A 20,173-nucleotide genomic window follows, 5' to 3' on the forward strand; every position below is an offset into this window, starting at 1 on the left:
CAAATTGATGTTAAAAGTATTGATCAAATGCTTTATACAATAAAGTGGCAGACATATTGAAGCTGCTTTCTTTCTATTCTTTATATTGTAGTTGTAATTACCTATTCATCGGAAGTGTCAATCACAATATTGATTCTCATACAATTTAAAATGCCAAGATCTCCTTGAAAGTAAACACACCCCTCTTGCTTGAGGTACTTTAATCCTCATTTGTGCACTTTAATCCTGCAGCTCTGCACTTATTTATTATACAGTCTCTTATTGCATCACCAATTAAGCATCCATTGTGGGAAAATTACTTCCCCCTTGCTCTTCTGGTGAGAATCTCTCACCTATAACCATAGTCACTGGCATAATGACCAAGAAAAACACATTCTGTTACTCGGTTGAATTTTGGGCTCCACAAATATTGTCATCTTACAGTTGGTCTTCCAGGTGATCTTCCTAACAAGAGCTTGGGGAAATTGCTGAGAGGTTTATTTTCCATTCTTCCACATATGAGGAACACCATGTGGAGTAGGCAAAACAAATCCCTTTGCAAGCAAAGGATCAAAATGACAGCTGGTTACAGTATGTCATCTCCCTTGACTTGGCAAGAAATTGGAAATGCATTGAAAATCTAGACTATAAGACAGAATTAGACTTTTCAGTCCATCGTATCTGCTCCACCATTTGATCATGGCTGATCTTTTTTTCCCTCCCAAACCCATTCTCCTGCCTTCTCCCGTAACCTACAACACCCTCATTAATCAATAACGTATCAATCTCCGTTTTAAAAATACAGAAAGATTTATTTTTCATACCCAGCCTCTATCACTGTCTGTGGCAAGGAATTCCACAGATTCACCACCCACTGGGTGAAAAAATTCCTCCATATCTCCATTCTATTCTGAGGCTGTGCACTCAGGTCCGACACTACTGGAAACATCCTCTGCACATCCACTCTATCGAGGCATTTCATTGTTCTGGGATTAAAGAAAAATCTTTAAGCACTTTCGAAACCTTAATCCAACAAAGATATTCGTGAATCCGAGTAAAAAGATTTCAAAAAAGAAAAAAAGAAAAGTCTGAACATCGTCAGACACATTTAAAATAGAAATTAAGAAGACACTGGAGATTTTGTTTAAATTCTGTAAACATAGAACATGGAAAAGTGCAGATAGACACAAAAAGCTGGAGTAAATCAGCGGGTCAGGCAACTTCTCTCGAGAAAAGGAATAGGTGACATTTCAGGTCGAGACCCTTCTTCAGACTCAACAGGTCCTTCGACCCACAATGTCTGTGCCGAACATAATGCCTTGATAAACTAATCTCATTTGCCTACACATGATCCATATCCTCCATTCCCAGCAGAGAAGTTTTGAATATTTTTGAACAAACAAATCATCTGTAAATTCTATCATACGTAGTGAGGACTATGCAGCCCTTTACTTCCATCTTGCAACAGTAAGAACATTATTTGCAACTTCTTATGTCTAGTGTAAAGTCCTCTGATGAGTTAACAACTGAAGTGTAGAGCATTTAGTTCATCTTCCCTTTTCCATGCTCCATAGGAAATAGGCATAGACTGTAATTTAAGTCCACACTAATTTCCAGTTTCTCTTTTGACTAGCAATCATCTATCACAATTCAAACCAACACTTGAAAGCATACATCACACTTTGTACCTAATTAAATTGCAACTTTTTATAAATCATCAATAAATAAGTGAATATGAGTTCTACCAATTGATATGTACCAAGCAAGAATGGGAACTAAATATAAGCATTCGGATTATAGGTAGCAATAAAATGGTAAAAACTTTCAATTATCGTTTTACAAATTGTTTCAGCCACATCATGATTTATTATTCACTGTGGAAAAACGTCTTAAAATTAGTCTTCCAGTATTGCATTAAATACTACCAATAAATTCTACTGTAAAATTGTTTAATGCATGTTAAAATGTCCTAGCTATTTTCAGACAGTCTTGCTGCTGTTCCAAAAAAACTGTCTCCTCAAATTCCCACTCAGAGTATTATACAAAGTAGGATATTATCAAAATTTACCAGAGTAGCACTGAGGGCCCAGAGATTCAAACAAATAGCTCCTGTTGTATTTACTTCAATGACGTGCATTATACTCCAAAATTAAGCAATCCGTAGAAGTAGAGTTCCCTCAGATAGTGTCCCAATTCCTTGGCTATTCATCACTCTCAATGGATAGGGCATTACTAGCAGAGGAGTGAGGGAAGAAATGGCAGCATGGACTAACAATGGATCCTGCAAATAACAACAGGACTATCTAATCTTGTACAGAAGTTCGGAATTTGAAACCAACCTGTTCAGAGAGTTGTGGTCTGATGCGTTGGTGAGTTTCACCACACATTCGAATGGCAGCTGCGTGAATCCTAACAGCTCAAACCCATAATAACTAACACAGGTGAAAGTATCAATAGTATACTATACTATTAATAATACTATAGTATTATTGGACACAGAAAATACTTCTGCAAGATATGTTTTAACTATTATCTTGCAAACTTTTGCAACATTTTGTATCGTACCATTCTCAGTTTAGCCAAAAAACAAACATGGCAACCCAAATTGATTACAAGTTTTCTGGGTGATTTAATTGCTTTCCTATTATTTTCATGTAATAGTTTGCCTACTATTTGTCAGGGGTCCCTTTGCAGCAACAGCCTGGTCCATCTCTCCAATAAATCCCCATGCAAGGTATGTACCAGTCGAGACCTTCCCTGTCTGAAGTCACCATATACACTAGCTTAACCCAGGTACAATATCTGGAGCTCCTTTTAATTGTTAACAAATGCATGCCAATGTACCCTCAACCCTTATGAAGGTATTCTGGCAGGTGAGGTCAAATGCAAATGAATGAAGTGCTTTATTTCAGACCAAATGAACAGACAAAATAACAATCTGTTCACTTATGCTTTTGCTTATGCTTATTAGTTGGTAACTTGCTTGATTAAACTATGAAATTCCTAACTAATCCATTATATGCATATAAACCACCAACATAATTAAATGGTTGGGATTATCAGGAACGATTATGTAAATGCGCTATGCTCTTGCTGGATAAAACGGTTGAGAAGTAATTTAATTGCTGCTTTTAGGATTATGATTGCTATGGATAATGAGGAACACAAGGATCTATTTCACCATTCCAGGAGAGTAGTCCCCGAAGACCTGGGATATGTTTGAAGAAGGTTAAATACAAAATGAACCCACAGAATCAGTATTTCTATCAGTAAGGGGTCAAACTATGGGACATTCTCCCTATGGAGACAGAAGAAACTGCTGGTCGATAAAAATGCAGATGAGATGCATCCATTTCAGAAATTCAGAGTTTCCAGCATAGTGTAATTCAGAAAATGGGACTATCATGCTTGGAAGGAATTATGATTTTGAGCCTGTGGGTCAGACATCATGTCTGGTCTGTTGTGGATTACTTGACTGAATCATACTGACAGGGTTAGTCAGCAACTCATTATCTCCTAATGGGATGGTAGAAATGGACGATCTGTTTCGCTGAATCATAAACAAGCTTGACCTCTAGCTTTTACTTCAAAACAATCTGCACCTCTGTCTTTCCATATTCCCCAGTTGCTGGATCCATGATAGACAAACCCTGCCAAGCACAGATTTCTAATGCTGGATTTTTTTTCTCCAGATTACTTACATATGAAGGCAGAGGAGGCCATTGGCTCTTCGAGTCCGTGCCTCCCAGTTACAACAGTGCAATTCTCCTTGCAGATTATCCTCTCCCAGAGGGCTCACTGCCCACCACCAAAATCATCAGTCAAAGTCAAGTGCGATTGTCCTCCTGGTGGGTCCTTTCTGTGGGTCTTGAGATGGCTGAAGAACCCAATCCTGGAGCCACAGACTTCATTGCAGAGGAATGTGCAGGTGGGATGTTCCTCCAGGTGCATCCTGTGCATTCTTTATCTTTTAACATGGGGAGACTGGTGCATAGACAGCCACCATACAGTCCTTGTCAGAGACAGCCCCGGGTCCAACGGCATGAACCCAACAATGGTTCAAGGTCTCTCCCTGCTGCAGCCTTCTGCCTTCTTAGCCGTTGAGGTGCTCCACCTGCTGACCAGCCACCATCCTCCATCTGCTTCACTGCTGAGGGACACTTCCTCAGCCCACCAGCTCACCATTGACTCTTTTGCCAATATTTTACACAAATGGTAAATTACAGGACCCAATTAATCCACCCGTACATCTTTGGGATGTAGGAGGAAATCAGAGCACATGGGGAAAACCCCCATGGCCACAGAGAATATCCGAAACGTCACCTTATTCCTCCTCTCCAGAGACGCTGCTTGAGTTACTCCAGCTTTTTGTGTCTATCTTCGAGAGAATGTGCGGACTGCTCAGAGACAGCACCCAAGGTCAGGGTCAAACCCAGGTGCTGGAACTGTAAGACAACAGCACCATTATGCTCCATGATTGGAACAAATAGTATACATTCACTCATTTTCAAATTGGGTTACTTTGCAGATACAGATATTATATCATCTAAAATAAAACAGTTAAAGATTTTATATTTTATTTTTATATGATTTCTGCGCATTGTTATGTGCATAGAAGGAAAGCAGCCGAGGAGAATGTAATAGATGGGGTAAAGTTATATGAGGCAAAGGATGGACAGAACAGCCTGCTTTGACAATCCCAGCTCTTCTAATCTGTGACTGATACCAGCAGACCGGATGAATATTTAGCCATGGAACATTTAGAATACATTTTCAAGTGCAGCATAGAATGAGTGAAAGTGAGAGAGCACATTTACTCTGTCAGCTTCTGATATGACAGCCAAAAGAAAAGATGCAAATCAGGCAGACTGTGTGCAGTACGAAGAGGGACCTTTCAAAAGCTGTTTATAAAAACCACTGGTCTTAGGCTAAGATCAGTGCCCACACCTAATGCTTCCTGAATAACTGCTGGAGAACCCATGGTCTCAGCTGGTAGGCCGGATTTATACACCGATGAGCCAAAACGTTATGACCACTGACAGGTGAAGTGGATAACATTGATTATCTTGTTAAAATGGCGCCTATCAAGGGGTGGGATATATTAGGCAGCAAGTGAACAGTCAGTTCTTGAAGTTGATGTGTTGGATACAGGAGAAATGGCCAGGAGTAAAGACCTGAGCGACTTTGACAAGGGCCAAATTGTTATGGCCAGAAGACTGGGTCAGAACATCTCTGAAACGGCAAGGCTTGTGGGGTGCTCCCGGTCAGCAGTGGTAAGTACCTACCGACAGTGGTCCGAGGAGGGACAAACCACAAACCGGCGTTAGGGTGTTGGGCGCCCAAGGCTCATCGATGCACAAGGGCAACGAAGGCTATCCCTTCTGGTCCGAACCGACAGAAGGTCTACTGTGGCACAAGTCACAGAAAATTTTAATGGTGGTCATGGGAGGAATGTGTCACAATACACAGTGCATCGCACCCTGCTGTGTATGGGGCTGCATAGCTGCAGACTGTGCAGAGAGTCCATGATGATCCCTGTCCACCGTCGAAAGTGCCTACAATGGGCACGCGAGCGTCGGAACTGGACCTTGGAGCAGTGGAAGAAGGTTGCCTGGTCCGATGAGTCGCGTTATCTTTTAGATCACGTGGATGGCCGTGTACGTGTGCGCCGTTTACCTGGGTAAGTGATGGCACCAGGATGCATTGTAGGAAGACGACATGCCGGTGGAGGGAGTGTGATGCTCAGGGCAATGTTCTGCTGGGAAACCCTGCCTCCGGCCATTCATGTGGACGTCAATTCAACACGTGTCACCTGCCTAAACATCGTTGCAGACCAGATACACCCCTTCATGGCAATGGTATTTCCCGATGGCAGTGGCCGCTTTCATCAGGATAATGTGCCCTGCCACACTGCACACATTGTTCGGGAATGGTTTGAGGAACATGATGAAGTCTTCACGATGTTGGCCTAGCCTGCAAATTCTCCAGATCTCAATCCGATTGAGCATCTGTGGGATGTGTTGGATCGTCAAGAAAACGGCGGCTCCACCTCGCAACTTACAGGACTTGAAGGATCTGCTGCTAATGTTTTGGTACCAGATACCACAGGACACCTTCAGGGGTCTTGTAGAGTCCATGCCTCGGCTGGTCGGCGTTGTTTTGGCGGCACACGGAGGACTAATAGCATATTAGGCAGGTGGTCATAATGTTTTGGCTCATCAGTGTATACTTCCCATTCAACTGGCACAGCACCAGAGACCCAGGTTCGATCCTGGCGTGTTGTCTGTATGGAGTTTGTACGTTCTTATCGTGACCTGCATGAGTCTTCTCTGGGAGCTCCAGTATCCTCCCACACTCCAAAGATGTACAGGTATGTAGGTACATTGACTTCTGGAAATTGTAAATTGCCCCTAATGTGTGTAGGATAGTGTTAGTGTGCGGGGATCGTTAGTCGGCGCAAACTCTGTGGTTCAAGGGGCCTGTTTCCACACTGTATCTAAAACTAAAACTAAAACTTTCAGGGATCTCATTGCAGAATGAAATTGAATCAGATGCAGAGTTGTTGTTGCATGTAATCCTGCTATTTACCAACAAGGTTAAGATTGCCCTTATCTGTCTGAGTTTACCTGAATGGGCATCCAGGCTCCAAGGACAGGGAGATTCCTATTTGTCATAAATTAACAAGTATAGGAGTGGAATTAGGCCATATGGCCCATCAAGTCTACCCCGCCATTCAATCATGAGTGATCTCTGCCTCCTAATCCTATTTTCCTGCCTTCTCCCCATAACTCTTGACACCCGTTCTAATCAAAAATTTGTCTATCTCTGACTTAAAAATATCCACTGACTTGGCCTCCACAGCCCTCCGTGGCAATGAGTTCCACAGATTAACGACCCTTTTTCTAAATGAGCACCCTTTAATTCTGAGGCTATGATCTCTAGTCCTAGACTCTCGCACCAGTGGAAACATCGTGTCCACATCCACTCTATCTGTGCCTTTCATTATTCTATAACTTTCAATTAGGTTCCCCCTCAACCTTTTAAACTCCAGCGAGTACAGGCCCAGTGCTGTCAAATGCTCATCATATGCTAACCCACTCATTCCTTGAATCATACTTGTTAATCTCCTCTGGACCCTCTCCAAAGCCAGCACATCCTTCCTCAGATATGGGGCTCAAATCTGCTCATTAGTATTCCAAATGCGGCCTGACCAGCGCCTTATAGAGCCTCAGCATTACATCTCTGTTTTTGTATTCCAGTCATCTTGATATAAATTCTAGCATTTAATTTGCCTTCCTTACTACCGATTCGACTTGCAAATTAATTTTTTGGGAGTCCTGCACCAGCACTCCCAAATCCCTTTGCACCTCCGATTTCTGGATTCTCCCTCCATTTAGAAAATAACTTTGTCAACTTTGGCTGAGTTGATTGTACTCAGAAGATTGTGAATTCATGTCCCATTCTAGAGACTTGAACCCATAAATCCATGCTGAAACTTGAATGTTATATTAACAGAATGCTACACGGTTGGAGGCACAGCGTTTCGGATGAGATGCTAAACTATTCTCAGCTGGACCTAAAAAATCCTCTGGCACATTTTAGAAAATTATCCCAGCCGAAAATTATCTTTAAACCATCACTGATAAAAATAGATCACTTGGCCATTGTCATGTTACCATTAGTGGGAGCTTATATGAAAATTGGCTGGCATATTTCCTGCAATACAATAGTGACTAGAGTGTAAACATACTTCGGTAACTGCTGGGCATTTTGATTCATGTTAAGATCATGAAAGGTATCATGTAAATGGTAATTTTCCTTTCTTTATCAGCCTAAAATGATGTTAAACATTTGAGCGGATGAAGGCAGTGGGAATGCATCTGCACAGCACTGTATCACAATAATTGCTGAGATTGTTCTGATGCTACAGGTTACAAATTGCTAGACACTTACATGCTGATGGTGGAGTTAAGGTGTGAACTGACACCAAAATAAATGGGAAAGTAGACTCCTGGAGTAGAGAATCTTAGCCTGGTTTACTCGGGAATCGTTCCAGGTTTGTCTCCTCTCCTGAATGGCATTGTGTCTCCCCTTTCTGAATCCTCCAGTAGAAAACAAATATTTTTGTATCTGTGCACTTTTAATAATTTATATGTTATGAGCACAGTATGTCCCTTTATAAAGATTACCTCAAAATCTTTGTCAAATGATCCTCAACTTTGATAGTTATATTGTTTCTGCACAACATAGCTTTTTAAGAAATCTAACTTATTAGCCTCATTCATGAGCTTTTGGCACAAAGGTTTATGGCACAAAAGTTTATAGCAAAGTGAATATACCGAGATTATGAATTATCAATAGAATGCTGTACTCTGCAACGTTTCCCTTCCCGTTTGTTTGTTGCTTTACTGGCGGATCATTTTCTAAACCATATAGAGGCTGGGTCTCTGTTCCTTGGAGCGCAGGAGGATGAGGAGTGATCTTATAGAGGTGTATAAAATCATGAGGGGAATAGATCAGGTAGACGCACAGAGTCTCTTGCCTAGACTGGGAGAATCGAGGACCAGAGGACATAGGTTTAAGGTGAAGGGGAAACGATTTAATAGGAATCTGAGGGGTAACTTTTTCACAAAAAGGGTGGTAGGTGTTGGGCCGAAGGGTCTGTTTCCACACTGTATCACTCCAGGACTCGATAACTCTGTATGTGCCCTTCAGGAACGTTTATTGAATAAGAATATAATTCTTCACATTGAAACGCACACATAGTTCCAAAAACATGTTTATGTTCTTCAGTTTAGATTGCTGGATCGCCCATCCATAAACGTGTCTCCGAGTGCTCTGAGACCAACTGGTGTCACTCTCTCTCTCTCTCTCTTCCTTCCTTGGTGTTAGTTTAAGAGCAATTTCAAGCTGCTGTATTCCTGTTCAGCAACCAGTGCTTCAATCCCATTGACAGCCTGCACTCACCACAACTCCTGTCCAGAGATTAATGCTCAGATAAATCTCCACCCACTAAACATTTACAACGTTACATACTCAATCTTCGAGTAGGAGGCAATTGTGTTGTGGGCAGATCATTCTCTGCTTTCATTGCCTTGTGAAGCTTTCCAATCTGTGACGGTGGTGAGAATCTAAAGAAATGTCCTGCCATTTACAAAAATAGAAAACCAATTGCCATTTTGCTTGAAGACTTTAAGCAATGTCAAGCAGTGCATGAGGGTCAAGGAACTCCTTTGGTATCTAGAAAGGCACATTAGATTGGCAATGCCCTCATATCCGTCACGCCAAACGTCGACTGCATGCAATGCCCGGGCATCACCGGAAGTAGATTAATCTTGTATACTGACCACACTCAAAGGCTCTCCCTCCATAATTGCTAAGGGAACATAGGACAAGGGCCAGTGCTGGATCATGGGTTGTGGAGGAGAGTCCTTGTTGGGAGATAAAGAGCTGTGCGGGGAGTGGAGAAAGCCAGGACATCACTTGGGGGGGGGGGGGGGCAGGGGAAAACCAGAGCACCATTGGACAGTTTATGGAAGGCTGTTGCAGTTGGGGAGTGGGCACAGGTTTGGCCATTGGCAAGTTTTTGTTTCGGTTAAAATGGATCTTTCTGGCTAGCTTTTAACTGTAATCTCCCTGGGCTGGGATCTCTCAAGCAGAGCTTCTTTAATTTACAAACACGTAGAGGTGGCCTGTTTCTCCATAGGTAACTTTCACTGTCCTAGGGATACACTTTCACAAATAGAAATCACACACTTGGATGACCTGCCAGAACTCAGCCAGCTCCTTGCATCGATGCATCAGACACATGCCAGACCCAAAAGGGAAACATCAGTCAGTGATCTGTAAGGCAACTCCCCAGTTTCATTTAATGGAAGTTTCTTCATGCCAATTCTGTCAAATGAAGGCATAAATGTTGTGGTATAAGGCAGAATTTCAATGAACCATCCCTCAGCAAACAGCAAATCGCAAAATTTGTGGTCTTCTAGTCCAGCGGTCACTTTCCCTGCTTATTACAGACAGGATTCACTAACGGTTTTGAAAATAAATCTTACCATTGCCACCCTGCCTGTCAAGATCAGTAGTGAATCAGTAAATTTGCCCTTAACTGTTGATGGTTTTATTAATTTTCTTTTATATTGTCAGTCTGTAGTTCTGTGTCACGTACAGACACATATATGAAGAGGTTTTTTTTAATCCTTCTGTGGAGAGATTTTTAATAATCCTTCTATCAATATTTTTTTAATATTTAGTTCTCACAGAAAGCCTTATGCAGCAATCAATATTTCACCCCTTGTAGCTATTAGGCAAATCAATCTTCTAATTACACTGAAAACAAAAGTAACCCGCTCTGTGGTCACAACGTAAGTAAAATGACTGGTGGAAGGATTTGTGCTGCACCCCACAGTTGAAGCTGGACCGTAATACTTCATTTTAGTTGTTTGTGTCTCTTATATCGCTAACCAATGCTTCTAAAATGTAAATGTAACTTTGAACTGCACCCTGCCAAGCTCCCTCTGTTTTCTCCACGTTTTCTCCTCTCTGCACTTTCAAAAACCTGTCTTCTCAATTTTTCATGAAATGTCGATTTTGTTTCTTTCCCTATTTGAACATGGAACAGTACAGCGCAGAAAATGCCTTCGGTCCACAATGTCTGTGCCGAGCATGATGTCGAGATAAACTAATCCCATCTGCCAGTACTCTGCCTCAGAAGGCAGTAGAGGCCAATTCTCTGAATGCATTCAAGAGAGAGCTAGATAGAGCTCTTAAGGATAGCGGAGTCAGGGGGTATGGGGAGAAGGCAGGAACGGGGTACTAATTGAGAATGATCAGCCATGATCACATTGAATGGCGGTGCTGGCTCGAAGGGCCGAATGGCCTACTCCTGCACCTATTGTCTATTGTCTATGATCTACATGTCCACATTCCCTGCATCTCCATGTGCATATCTAAAAGCCTCATAAACATCACTGCTGTATCTGCCTCCACAAACCACCCCAGGCTGTGAGGTCTTGGCACTCATCACCTTCTATGTAATAAAACCTGTCCTGGACATCCCCTTTAAACTTTCACCTTAAAGCCCCATGTTCTAATCTTTGACATTTCCCCCCTGGGAAAAAAGTTCTGACTGCCTACCCTATCAATGCCTCACATAATTTTATATACAAGATCTCCCCGCAACCTTTAATCTAAGTCTGTCCAACCTCTCCTTATGTCTAATAACCTCTAATCCAGGCATCATTCTTGAAAACCTTTTCTGCACCCTTTCCAAAGCCTGCACATCCTTCCTGTAATGGGGTGACCAGAACAGCATGCAATACACCAAATATGGCCTAACCAAAGTCTTATGAACCTACATCATGACTTCCTGACTTATAATCAATGCCTTGTCCAATTTAAGCAAGCATACCATAATTACTTTAATTGTATTGCCACTTGCAGGGAGCTACTGACTTAGATCTACGATTCCCACTGTATATCAATGTTGTCAAGGGACTTTCCATTAATTGTATACATTCCCTTTATATTCAACCTCCCGAAGTGCATCACCTTACACTTGGTTGGATTGATGCTGCTTGACCCGCAAAGCTATCCCATCATTATCTCTTTTGTTTCCAATTTCCCGCATATCCAATTTGTTGTTCTAATTTGATGGATAGGATAATGTGACACTTTTCTGTCACATATTTGAACTGAGATGTCAACCTGTTTATCTCATCTTAACTCAGAGATTTTCCTACAATTGTAACACTATTGCAGTGACACGTTCTCTGGCTTTGTGAACTACAATTTATTTCCATGGCATTTTCCATCAAATCAGAATGTTCTGGCCATGGGCCAAGATTTTAGCATAGATTTATTTGATTGTTTGAATTTAGTTACTTGCATTTAATTACTATCCTGTAAAGAACTGATGATCCATTTAAGTAGTACCGCTGAACAGATCCTTCCTACAACTGGACATGCCTAGCTGACTGAGGTACCTGGACCTCATATGGCATATGAGTGTGCTTCATATGGCAGGATGGGATCCAACCCGCATTGCCTACACACTGATGTCACAATCTACCTTCTCATCGTGTTCAAAAGTGATAGGAGCAGAATTAGGCCATTTGGCCTATCAAGTCCATCATGGCTGATCTATCTTTCCCCTGATACCCGTATATATCAATACCATCTTAATGGTCTGGTCAGTGTTAATGGCATTACCACTGTGGCACCCAGTGAGATTCACCCAAATAGCCTGCATACAGCTTAAAATGCCATTTTCGGAGCTTCAAGGTCACTGGTAACATCCAATAAAACAGTATCTGTGGAACAAGTTCTCTCTGCTGAAGACCAGTTAAACAATTCATATATCCTTGGGTTTTTATTCAATTGAACTGAGATTCACCTGAGCTGGATTCCCAACCTTGTTTAATCACAGCCTGCCACAATTAAAATAGCCCTAATTTCTCCATCTCAAGGTAATTAAACAAAAAAACAACAACAAAACACATTTCTTTTAATGCTGCCATGATTTCTTCACCGAGTTATTTTTGCATCGGTTTCTTGGCGATTAATCTTTAATTTCTGGAAGCTCAGGACCACCCTGGAGGATGGAAATGGTGATGAGTTGACTGTGGGTAACTTTCCTGAGCATTGCTGAAACTGCAAAATGGAACCTTTGTTTATGTCTGTTAGAAATGGGAGATTTTAGACTTTGGAGATACAGCGTGGAAACAGGCCCTTTGACCTGCCGAGTCCATGCCGACCGGCAATCACTCCCATACACTAGCACTATCCTACCCACTGGGGACAATTGACAATTTTATCGAAGCCAATCAGCCTACAAACCTGCACATCTTTGGAGTGTGGGAGGAAACCGGAGCACCCGGAGAAAACCCATGCAGGCACAGGGAGAACGTACAAACTCCATACAGACAGTACCCGTGGTCAGGATTGAACCTGGTTCTCTTGCGCTGTAAGGCAGCAACTCTACCTCAACGCCGCTGTGCCGCCCGTGAGAGTGAACATGTTTGTGCTTCTTGTGAAATTAATTCCAGAAAGTGTTATCATCTCATTTAGACAGAAGAGCTTCAGCATCGGGGTAAAAGTATGAAATTGTTTAAGACTTGAAGGGGCACGACTAGCATCCTGTCCGAACTCCCCTGGAGACTCAGATTTACAGGGCCACATTTCCAATGTCAGGTTGGAACCTTTATTCCTGATAGACGTAATCAAGACTCAAAGATAAGGGTGAAAAGATCACACAGCAATCTGTTCCCGAATACTTACAGGCACGGAGCCAAATGTCCAGGCATAGCCAGGCTACTGACACATGTGGATGCATTGGTGAAGCCCACTGGATCCTGAGGATTTTGTGGACGAGTCCATGGATTAAATTGCCTTGCAGTTGTTACAGGCTGACTGCTGCACTAACCATACATACAGCAACATCAGCCAGTCACAGTCTATGATTGTTCATTCTGTTAGGCCTGCTTAAAACATGCTTGTTCCTTTCAGGATAGACGCGAATGAGCTTCATATCACCAGAGTCTGTTCTCAATCTTAATTGCTATTCACCTACTTAGATAGCTGATACAAATGTTATGGAAATTCACTGCGGATGCAATAAGAAAAAAAGGAAATTTGTGGTTAATATATTACCACAATGCTCTACGAGATTTCTCTCACATGAGGAATGTTTTTGTTATTGTAATCTCCATGAATTAATAATCTGATCCATTCAATCACTTCAGTTTAAATCAAATTCTGAATTTGGAGAGGCACGGTGGCTCAGTGGTAGAGTTGCTGCCTTATAGCGCTTACAGCGCCAGAGACCCGGGTTCGATCCTGACTTCGGGTGCTGTCTGTATCTAGTTTGTACGTTCTCCTCATGACCACTTGGGTTTTCTCCGAGAGCTTCGGTTTCCTCCCACGCTCCAAAGAGGTACAGGTTTTTATAGGTTGTGTATGAATAGCAGGAGGAATCATAGAGGGGGAGCAGTCCGCTTTGCACGGACAGTTTGAAGAAGGGTCTTGACCTGAAACGTCACCCATTCCTTCTCTCCAGAGATGCTGCCTGCCCCACTGAGTTACTCCAGCATTTTGTGTCTATCTCAGGCTTGTAGATTAACTGGCTTGGTATAAATGTAAATTGTCCCTAGTGTGTAGGATAGTGTTAATGTGTGGGGATCGCTGGTCGGTGCGGACTCGGTGGGCCAAAGGGCCTGTTTCCACGCTGTATCTCCAAACTAAACTAAGAAGTTCAATAATTGGTAGAAATACATTTCATATAAGAAAATAATTAAAGTGATCTATAAAACCTTATGCTTAACATTATATAAGGCGAGACCAGAATTGAACTCTTGCAGTAATTGCAGTTTACAATGTTGATGTACAGGTTAACCTTTAATCTATCTAGTTAGGTGCATAATCTGCCTCTGGTCTAATATGAGTCAAAGAAAATGATAACATGTTTATCTAAAATTGTAATCGCTCTGGCCAAATCTGCAACCCATCAAGTTAGATCTGTAGATAGTCACAAAAAGCTGGAGTAACTCAGCGGGGCAGGCAGCATCTCAGGAGAGAAAGAATGGATAACGTTGCGGGTCGAGACCCTTCTTCTGTGTCTATCTTCGGTTTAAACCAGCATCTGCAGTTCTTTCCTACACAAGTTAGAGCCGTAATCGGATTCGGACATTTAACCTGAACAGCCAGAATTGCTATGTATTTAGTTAGATATCTTCCAACCAAATCTGTTGTCCAAAATCTGCAAAACCTGGATTAGAACTTGACATACAGATGCAAAGCTGGTACAAGGTGACCCACTGTGTGTCAAGAGATAGTGTGATCCCAGCTGGTGTGTCAATGATGAGGGAGACTGCAGTTAGATAAAGGGCAGGTTCACAGTGCTTTCTATCATACATTACAGAACGTACACCAAGATCACAAGAAACCTTAAAGGATTTCAATGTCACTTTAAATTATTAATTAGATTTGAAGTTCTCTGCAGTTAGATTGAAATATATTATTTTAAACTCCCTCCTCTTTAATGGTACTGATAGATGTTAGCTCTTTTGCTGCAATCTTTTCTCATTAATGTACTGAAGCTGTGATATTTATAAATATTTCAGCAGTTGTTGAATTTCTCACTGGTCTAACGTGATGTCTATGGCCTCAAATTGAATTTTACCCCGATGTTTACATTAGTTCTCAATTCATTATTGTGGCTTTTGTTTTTCTCTATTCAAGCAAATTGTTTGGTTATTTAAATTACCCTTGAGGAGATTTAGAAACATTTACTCGTTTGTGGATGTGAGATTACAAGTCCATCATCAGTGCTATGTGGTTCCCAGTTGTCCAAAGATTAGGGCGGCACGGTGGCGCAGCGGTAGAGTTGCTGCCTTACAGCGAATGCAGCGCCGGAGACTCAGGTTCGATCCTGACTACGGGTGCTGTACTGTACGGAGTTTGTACGTTCTCCCCGTGACCTGCGTGGGTTTTCTCCGAGATCTTCGGTTTCCTCCCACACTCCAAAGACGTACAGGTTTGTAGGTTAATTCGCTGGGCAAATGTAAAAATTGTCCCTCGTGGGTGTTAATGTGCGGGAATCGCTGGGCGGCGCGGACCGAGTGGCCGAAGGGCGTGTTTCTGCTCTGTATCTCCAAAAAAAAATGGAATTGCAACTAGTATTTGATCATTAATGCCAACCCAGTGTTACAATTCGGACCAGTTTGCAGGAAGGAACTGCAGATGCTGATTTAAACTTAAGTTAGACACAAAAAGCTGGAGTCATTCAGCGGGTCAGACAGCAAAGCTAGAGAAAAGGAATAGGTGACATTTCAGGTCGAGACAATGAAGAAGGGTCTGAAGAAGGGTGTCGACACAAAACGTCACCTAATCGTTTTCTCCAGAGTTACTCCAGCTTTTTGTGTCTATCTTCTTTTCCTACAGTATGGACCAACTGTGTCTCAAAGTTTAACAGAACTGATTGTTGGAAGAGCTATTTATTCAGTGGTCAATCAACATTTATTTATGACCAAAGATAAATAGTCCACCATACGAAACAACTTTAAATGTACTTCCGTCAATACAAATGCTGAATTGGAGATTTTTTAAAAAGCTCCCCACTCAACCAATGGTTCTGCAAAAATAAAAGTGAAATGCTTCAAACCTGGAGAAAGAAATACACAAATTGGAAGTCAATTTGAGGCAAGTTGCACAAGCAGGGTGAGATAAGACAATGATGCTAACGGAAATAGAAATATAAACAATGGGGAGAATTGATCGCAAAAGGAGGCGTAGAATGTTGGATGATATTCACCTCCATGAGGCATGAGGAGCCTACTGATATTGGATGTAGGAGGAAGAGCTCATGCAAGGGCCAGTCAGTTGAATGTTCAGGGCATTGACTGTACTGATAGACTCATGTGCTTCCTATTTTATCATCAACTCCTCTGTAGCCCAGGTTTAGCACAGCAGAGACCGTGGAGAGACAGCTAAAGTGTTTGCTTTTCTTCTACTTTTATGTCATGTGTATTTTGATTGAGTACAAATTTAAAGATAACATTTGTCTCCACCCACTTGTACTTTACATGTTGTCTTCTTGTCACTTTGTACATAGACTTCAAAATCTTGAAATGCTGTCAGGATCTTGCCATAGTCAACACTCTCCCTTTTTTTTAAATATTGACAAATGTGGCAATACATTGTACACAGCTTCTTATGCTCTCTTGATGGAAATCAAAAAGATTGAAAATACTGGAAATCTGAAATAAAAATGGAAAGGCGTAGAAACATTCAGCGGGTCAGACAGCATCCATGGAAAGAGAAGCATTTTAGTTTAGAGCCTTTGTCAAATATTTGAGAGATAAAGGCTCCTGTTATCAGGCAACTGAACCATCCTGCCAACAACTAGAGAGCAGTCCTGACCTACTATCTATCTCCTTGGAGATCCTCGGACTATCTTTGATCGGACTTTACTGGTTTATCTTGCACTAAATGTTATTCACTTTATCATGTATCTGTACACTGTGAATGGCTCGATTGTAATCGTGTATTGTCTCTCTGCTGACTGGTTAGCACACAATAGAAACTTTTCACTGTACCGCGGTACACATGACAATAAACTAAACTCAAACTCAGTGAGACACAAACTGCTGGAGTAACTCAGTGGGACAGGCAGCATCTCTGGATAGAAAGAATGGGTGACGTTTTGGGTTGAGGCCCTTCTTCAGACTACATTGGCGTTGACTACATTGGACACGACTCACACCCCCACAGTTGGCTGCTGCAACAACCTGCACGACAGGTCCCCAGTGGTGATAGTATTTTGTGACTGAATATTCCCTGCCTGTCTCACTATAGGGGTTGCATTTTGGAAAGTCAAACCAGGCAGGACCTTTAGAGTGAATGGCAGCCCCCTGGGTAGTGTTGTACAACAGAGGGATGCAGGGGTGCAGTACAGAGTTACTTGAGAGTGATGTCATCAGTAGATAGGTTAGTCAAGAAGGCTTTTGGTACATTGGCCTTCGTCATTTAGGGTATTGTTGGGATGTTATGTTACAGACGTTGGGATGTTATGTTACAGCTGTGCAAAACGTTGGTAAGGCTGGATTTGGGGTATTGTGTTCAGCCTTTTTTGTTTCTATTTTGGGGTTTTCAGCATTGCAGTGTTTTGTTTTAATTAGCATTACAGCAATTTACTTGAGATCTCAATCATTGCTTCTTCACTCAGGCATCCTGTGACTATTTTGACTCGCTCCATTATTTGCTTTGGATTTTGTCATTTTTTGCTTTCCCAATATCTTCTTTTGCTCTTGCTTCGTCTTGCCACTGTTCTTTCCTGAATATTTTTTACCTCTCCAATTTCCTTCCACTCCAGTGAAGAAGTTCAAATGTTAACTTTCTATTCTTCGCAGATGCTGCCTGATCGGTTTCCCATTTTTATTTCAGAAAGTCAGGATCTGCAGCGTTTGGCCTTTGTTTACACTACATCGTTTTGCACATCGTCTCACCGCTGGTATGGTTTAAAATGCCGTCAAAAAGGTGGCTAATCTCAGCTGTGATCTCTTTTCTTCCACTTCTAGATCCCCATCGCCATGAGCGTCTCATCCTTCCTCGCCTATGACCAGCCGACGCTAAGTTGTTGCGTAGCGCACCAGGGACACCTGCCTCACCAGCAGTACGAACTGCAAGCCCACAAGGATGGCCCAGAGAGCCACAGGGAGCCTGGCACAGAACTGAACACAATAGCAACAGTGACATGCTCCGGCAGCCATATTCAGTGACCCGACTCAGCCCGAGGCTCTTCAGATCATTGCCATTCACAGTGATGGACTAAACGAAAACAAGGCCCAGACAGCTGAAAGACGCCAAGGGAGACCTGTGGCCCAAGAAATAAGTCATTGTATTAATGCAGAGATACTGTTGCCAGAGGTCAGATTGGAAGTGATGCAGATTTCACTGAAATGTTTTTTGTTTGAGTTTGTACGGACTTTATTCATGCAGTATTTTTTAAAATGAGAGCAAAGAACTTGTACAGATTTTATTCAGTATTCTTGTCTTTAACAACCCACCTGTATATACATGAGTTATTTAACATGGTGTAAAGATGCAGTATTTTTCATAAAGAATATGCTTTGAAAATGACAAAACTGAAATAGCTAATGAGTTGTGCATTTATTTTCAGTCCGTTAGTCTTCAGTGTTTATAGAATTGGAATGCTAATTGAAAATGTGTTGTATTATTTAAAGACTATTACTAAAAAAAATCTTTTTTGTAAAATAGAAAACAATTGTCATTTTCTTTTTTAGTCCATTTTTTCCGCAACACCGACTTAAGTATCATTAAGCAGATCCAAGTCATTTTCCTGTGGTATTTGCTTTTAAGTACGTGTGGTGATTATATGGAGCAAAACTTATTTAGTAATCCATTTAATGTACTTATTAACCCCAACAGAAATATATAATTGGGTATTTGGCATTTTTCACACATTCATTGAGAGTTTCACAAGAAGGCAATTGGGATCTGGTTAAAATGAAATATTCTGAAGCAACTGAGCAACACTATGCAATAATTAGACACTTTCAAAACATTTAAAGCTAATCAGTCTGACAGAAGCTGCAGGGCTGCCTATCCATTTTCAACAATGTTTGTCCCTTTTCATATCTCCACCAAGAGGTAGGAATCCCAAAAGAAAATACTCACTTCCCAAGGTATGGAACATTTTACCAAGGAAGGCATGTTGCATGCTTGTTCTAACTGGTGACTTGGGCTCCAAAGCCCAAAGAATGAGATTATACATATCATTAACTCCCCAACTAAGGGCAGTACAATGTAATATTGACATGAGAGCCACAAGAAAATAGCGCAGCAGCACGTGTATAAGGACTGGATTGTTTTCATTCAAATAGCTGAGTACCACATACACATTTGTTGTGCAGGTCACACTGCCTACTATATTTCCAATGCTGCACTACAGTAAGTCCTTTCAGGAGGGAGTTGATTGGGATTAACACAAAGTGCCGGAGTGATTCAGTGGGTCAGCGGCATCTCTAGAGGATCATCTCGATCTAACTTCATTTACATCGGCGGCACGGTAGCGCAGCGGTAGAGTTGCTGCTTTACAGCGAATGCAGCGCCGGAGACTCAGGTTCGATCCTGACTACGGGTGCTGCACTGTAAGGAGTTTGTACGTTCTCCCCGTGACCTGCGTGGGTTTCCTCCGAGATCTTCGGTTTCCTCCCACACTCCAAAGACGTACAGGTATGTAGGTTAATTGGCTGGGTAAATGTAAAAATTGTCCCTAGTGGGTGTAGGATAGTGTTAATGTACGGGGATCGCTGGGCGGCACGGACTTGGTGGGCCGAAAAGGCCTGTTTCCGGCTGTATATATGATATGATATGATATGATAGATCAAGAGTAGACTTGCCAACTGTTTCGTCGAACACTTGCACCCCGATCCGCCAAGGCCTGCCGAATCTCTCGGTTAATAATCATTTTAACTCCCCTTCCCATTCCCAAACTGACCATTCTGTCCTGGGCGTCCTCCAGTACCAGAGTGAAGCCACACACAACTGGAGGAGCAGCATCTCATATTCCGCTTATGTAGCTTACAACCTAATGGTACAAACAAACCTACAAACCTACAAACCACCCCAAGCTTTGTCCTGCTCCTCCTCTCTTCCAGCTTTCTCCTCCCCCCAC

At 42.0% G+C, this 20,173-nt stretch overlaps 2 protein-coding genes across 4 annotated transcripts in view; one reads left to right on the forward strand and one right to left on the reverse strand.

Moving 5' to 3' along the window:
- Nucleotides 1-18,714, forward strand: part of LOC144601246 (leucine-rich repeat transmembrane neuronal protein 3-like) — a 205,715-nt gene extending 187,001 nt beyond the window's left edge. The window contains exon 3 of the mRNA XM_078413254.1: nt 18,054-18,714. Within this exon, the coding sequence (XP_078269380.1) occupies nt 18,054-18,254 (201 nt within the window). The 3' untranslated portion in view covers nt 18,255-18,714. The remainder of the gene's footprint in view (nt 1-18,053) is intronic.
- LOC144601244 (catenin alpha-3-like) overlaps nt 1-20,173 on the reverse strand; it is a 928,496-nt gene that overhangs the window by 734,241 nt on the left and 174,082 nt on the right. The window lies entirely within an intron of this gene.

This window comes from Rhinoraja longicauda, chromosome 16 (genome assembly GCF_053455715.1).
Source record: "Rhinoraja longicauda isolate Sanriku21f chromosome 16, sRhiLon1.1, whole genome shotgun sequence".
NCBI classification, from domain to species: Eukaryota; Metazoa; Chordata; class Chondrichthyes; order Rajiformes; family Arhynchobatidae; genus Rhinoraja; species Rhinoraja longicauda.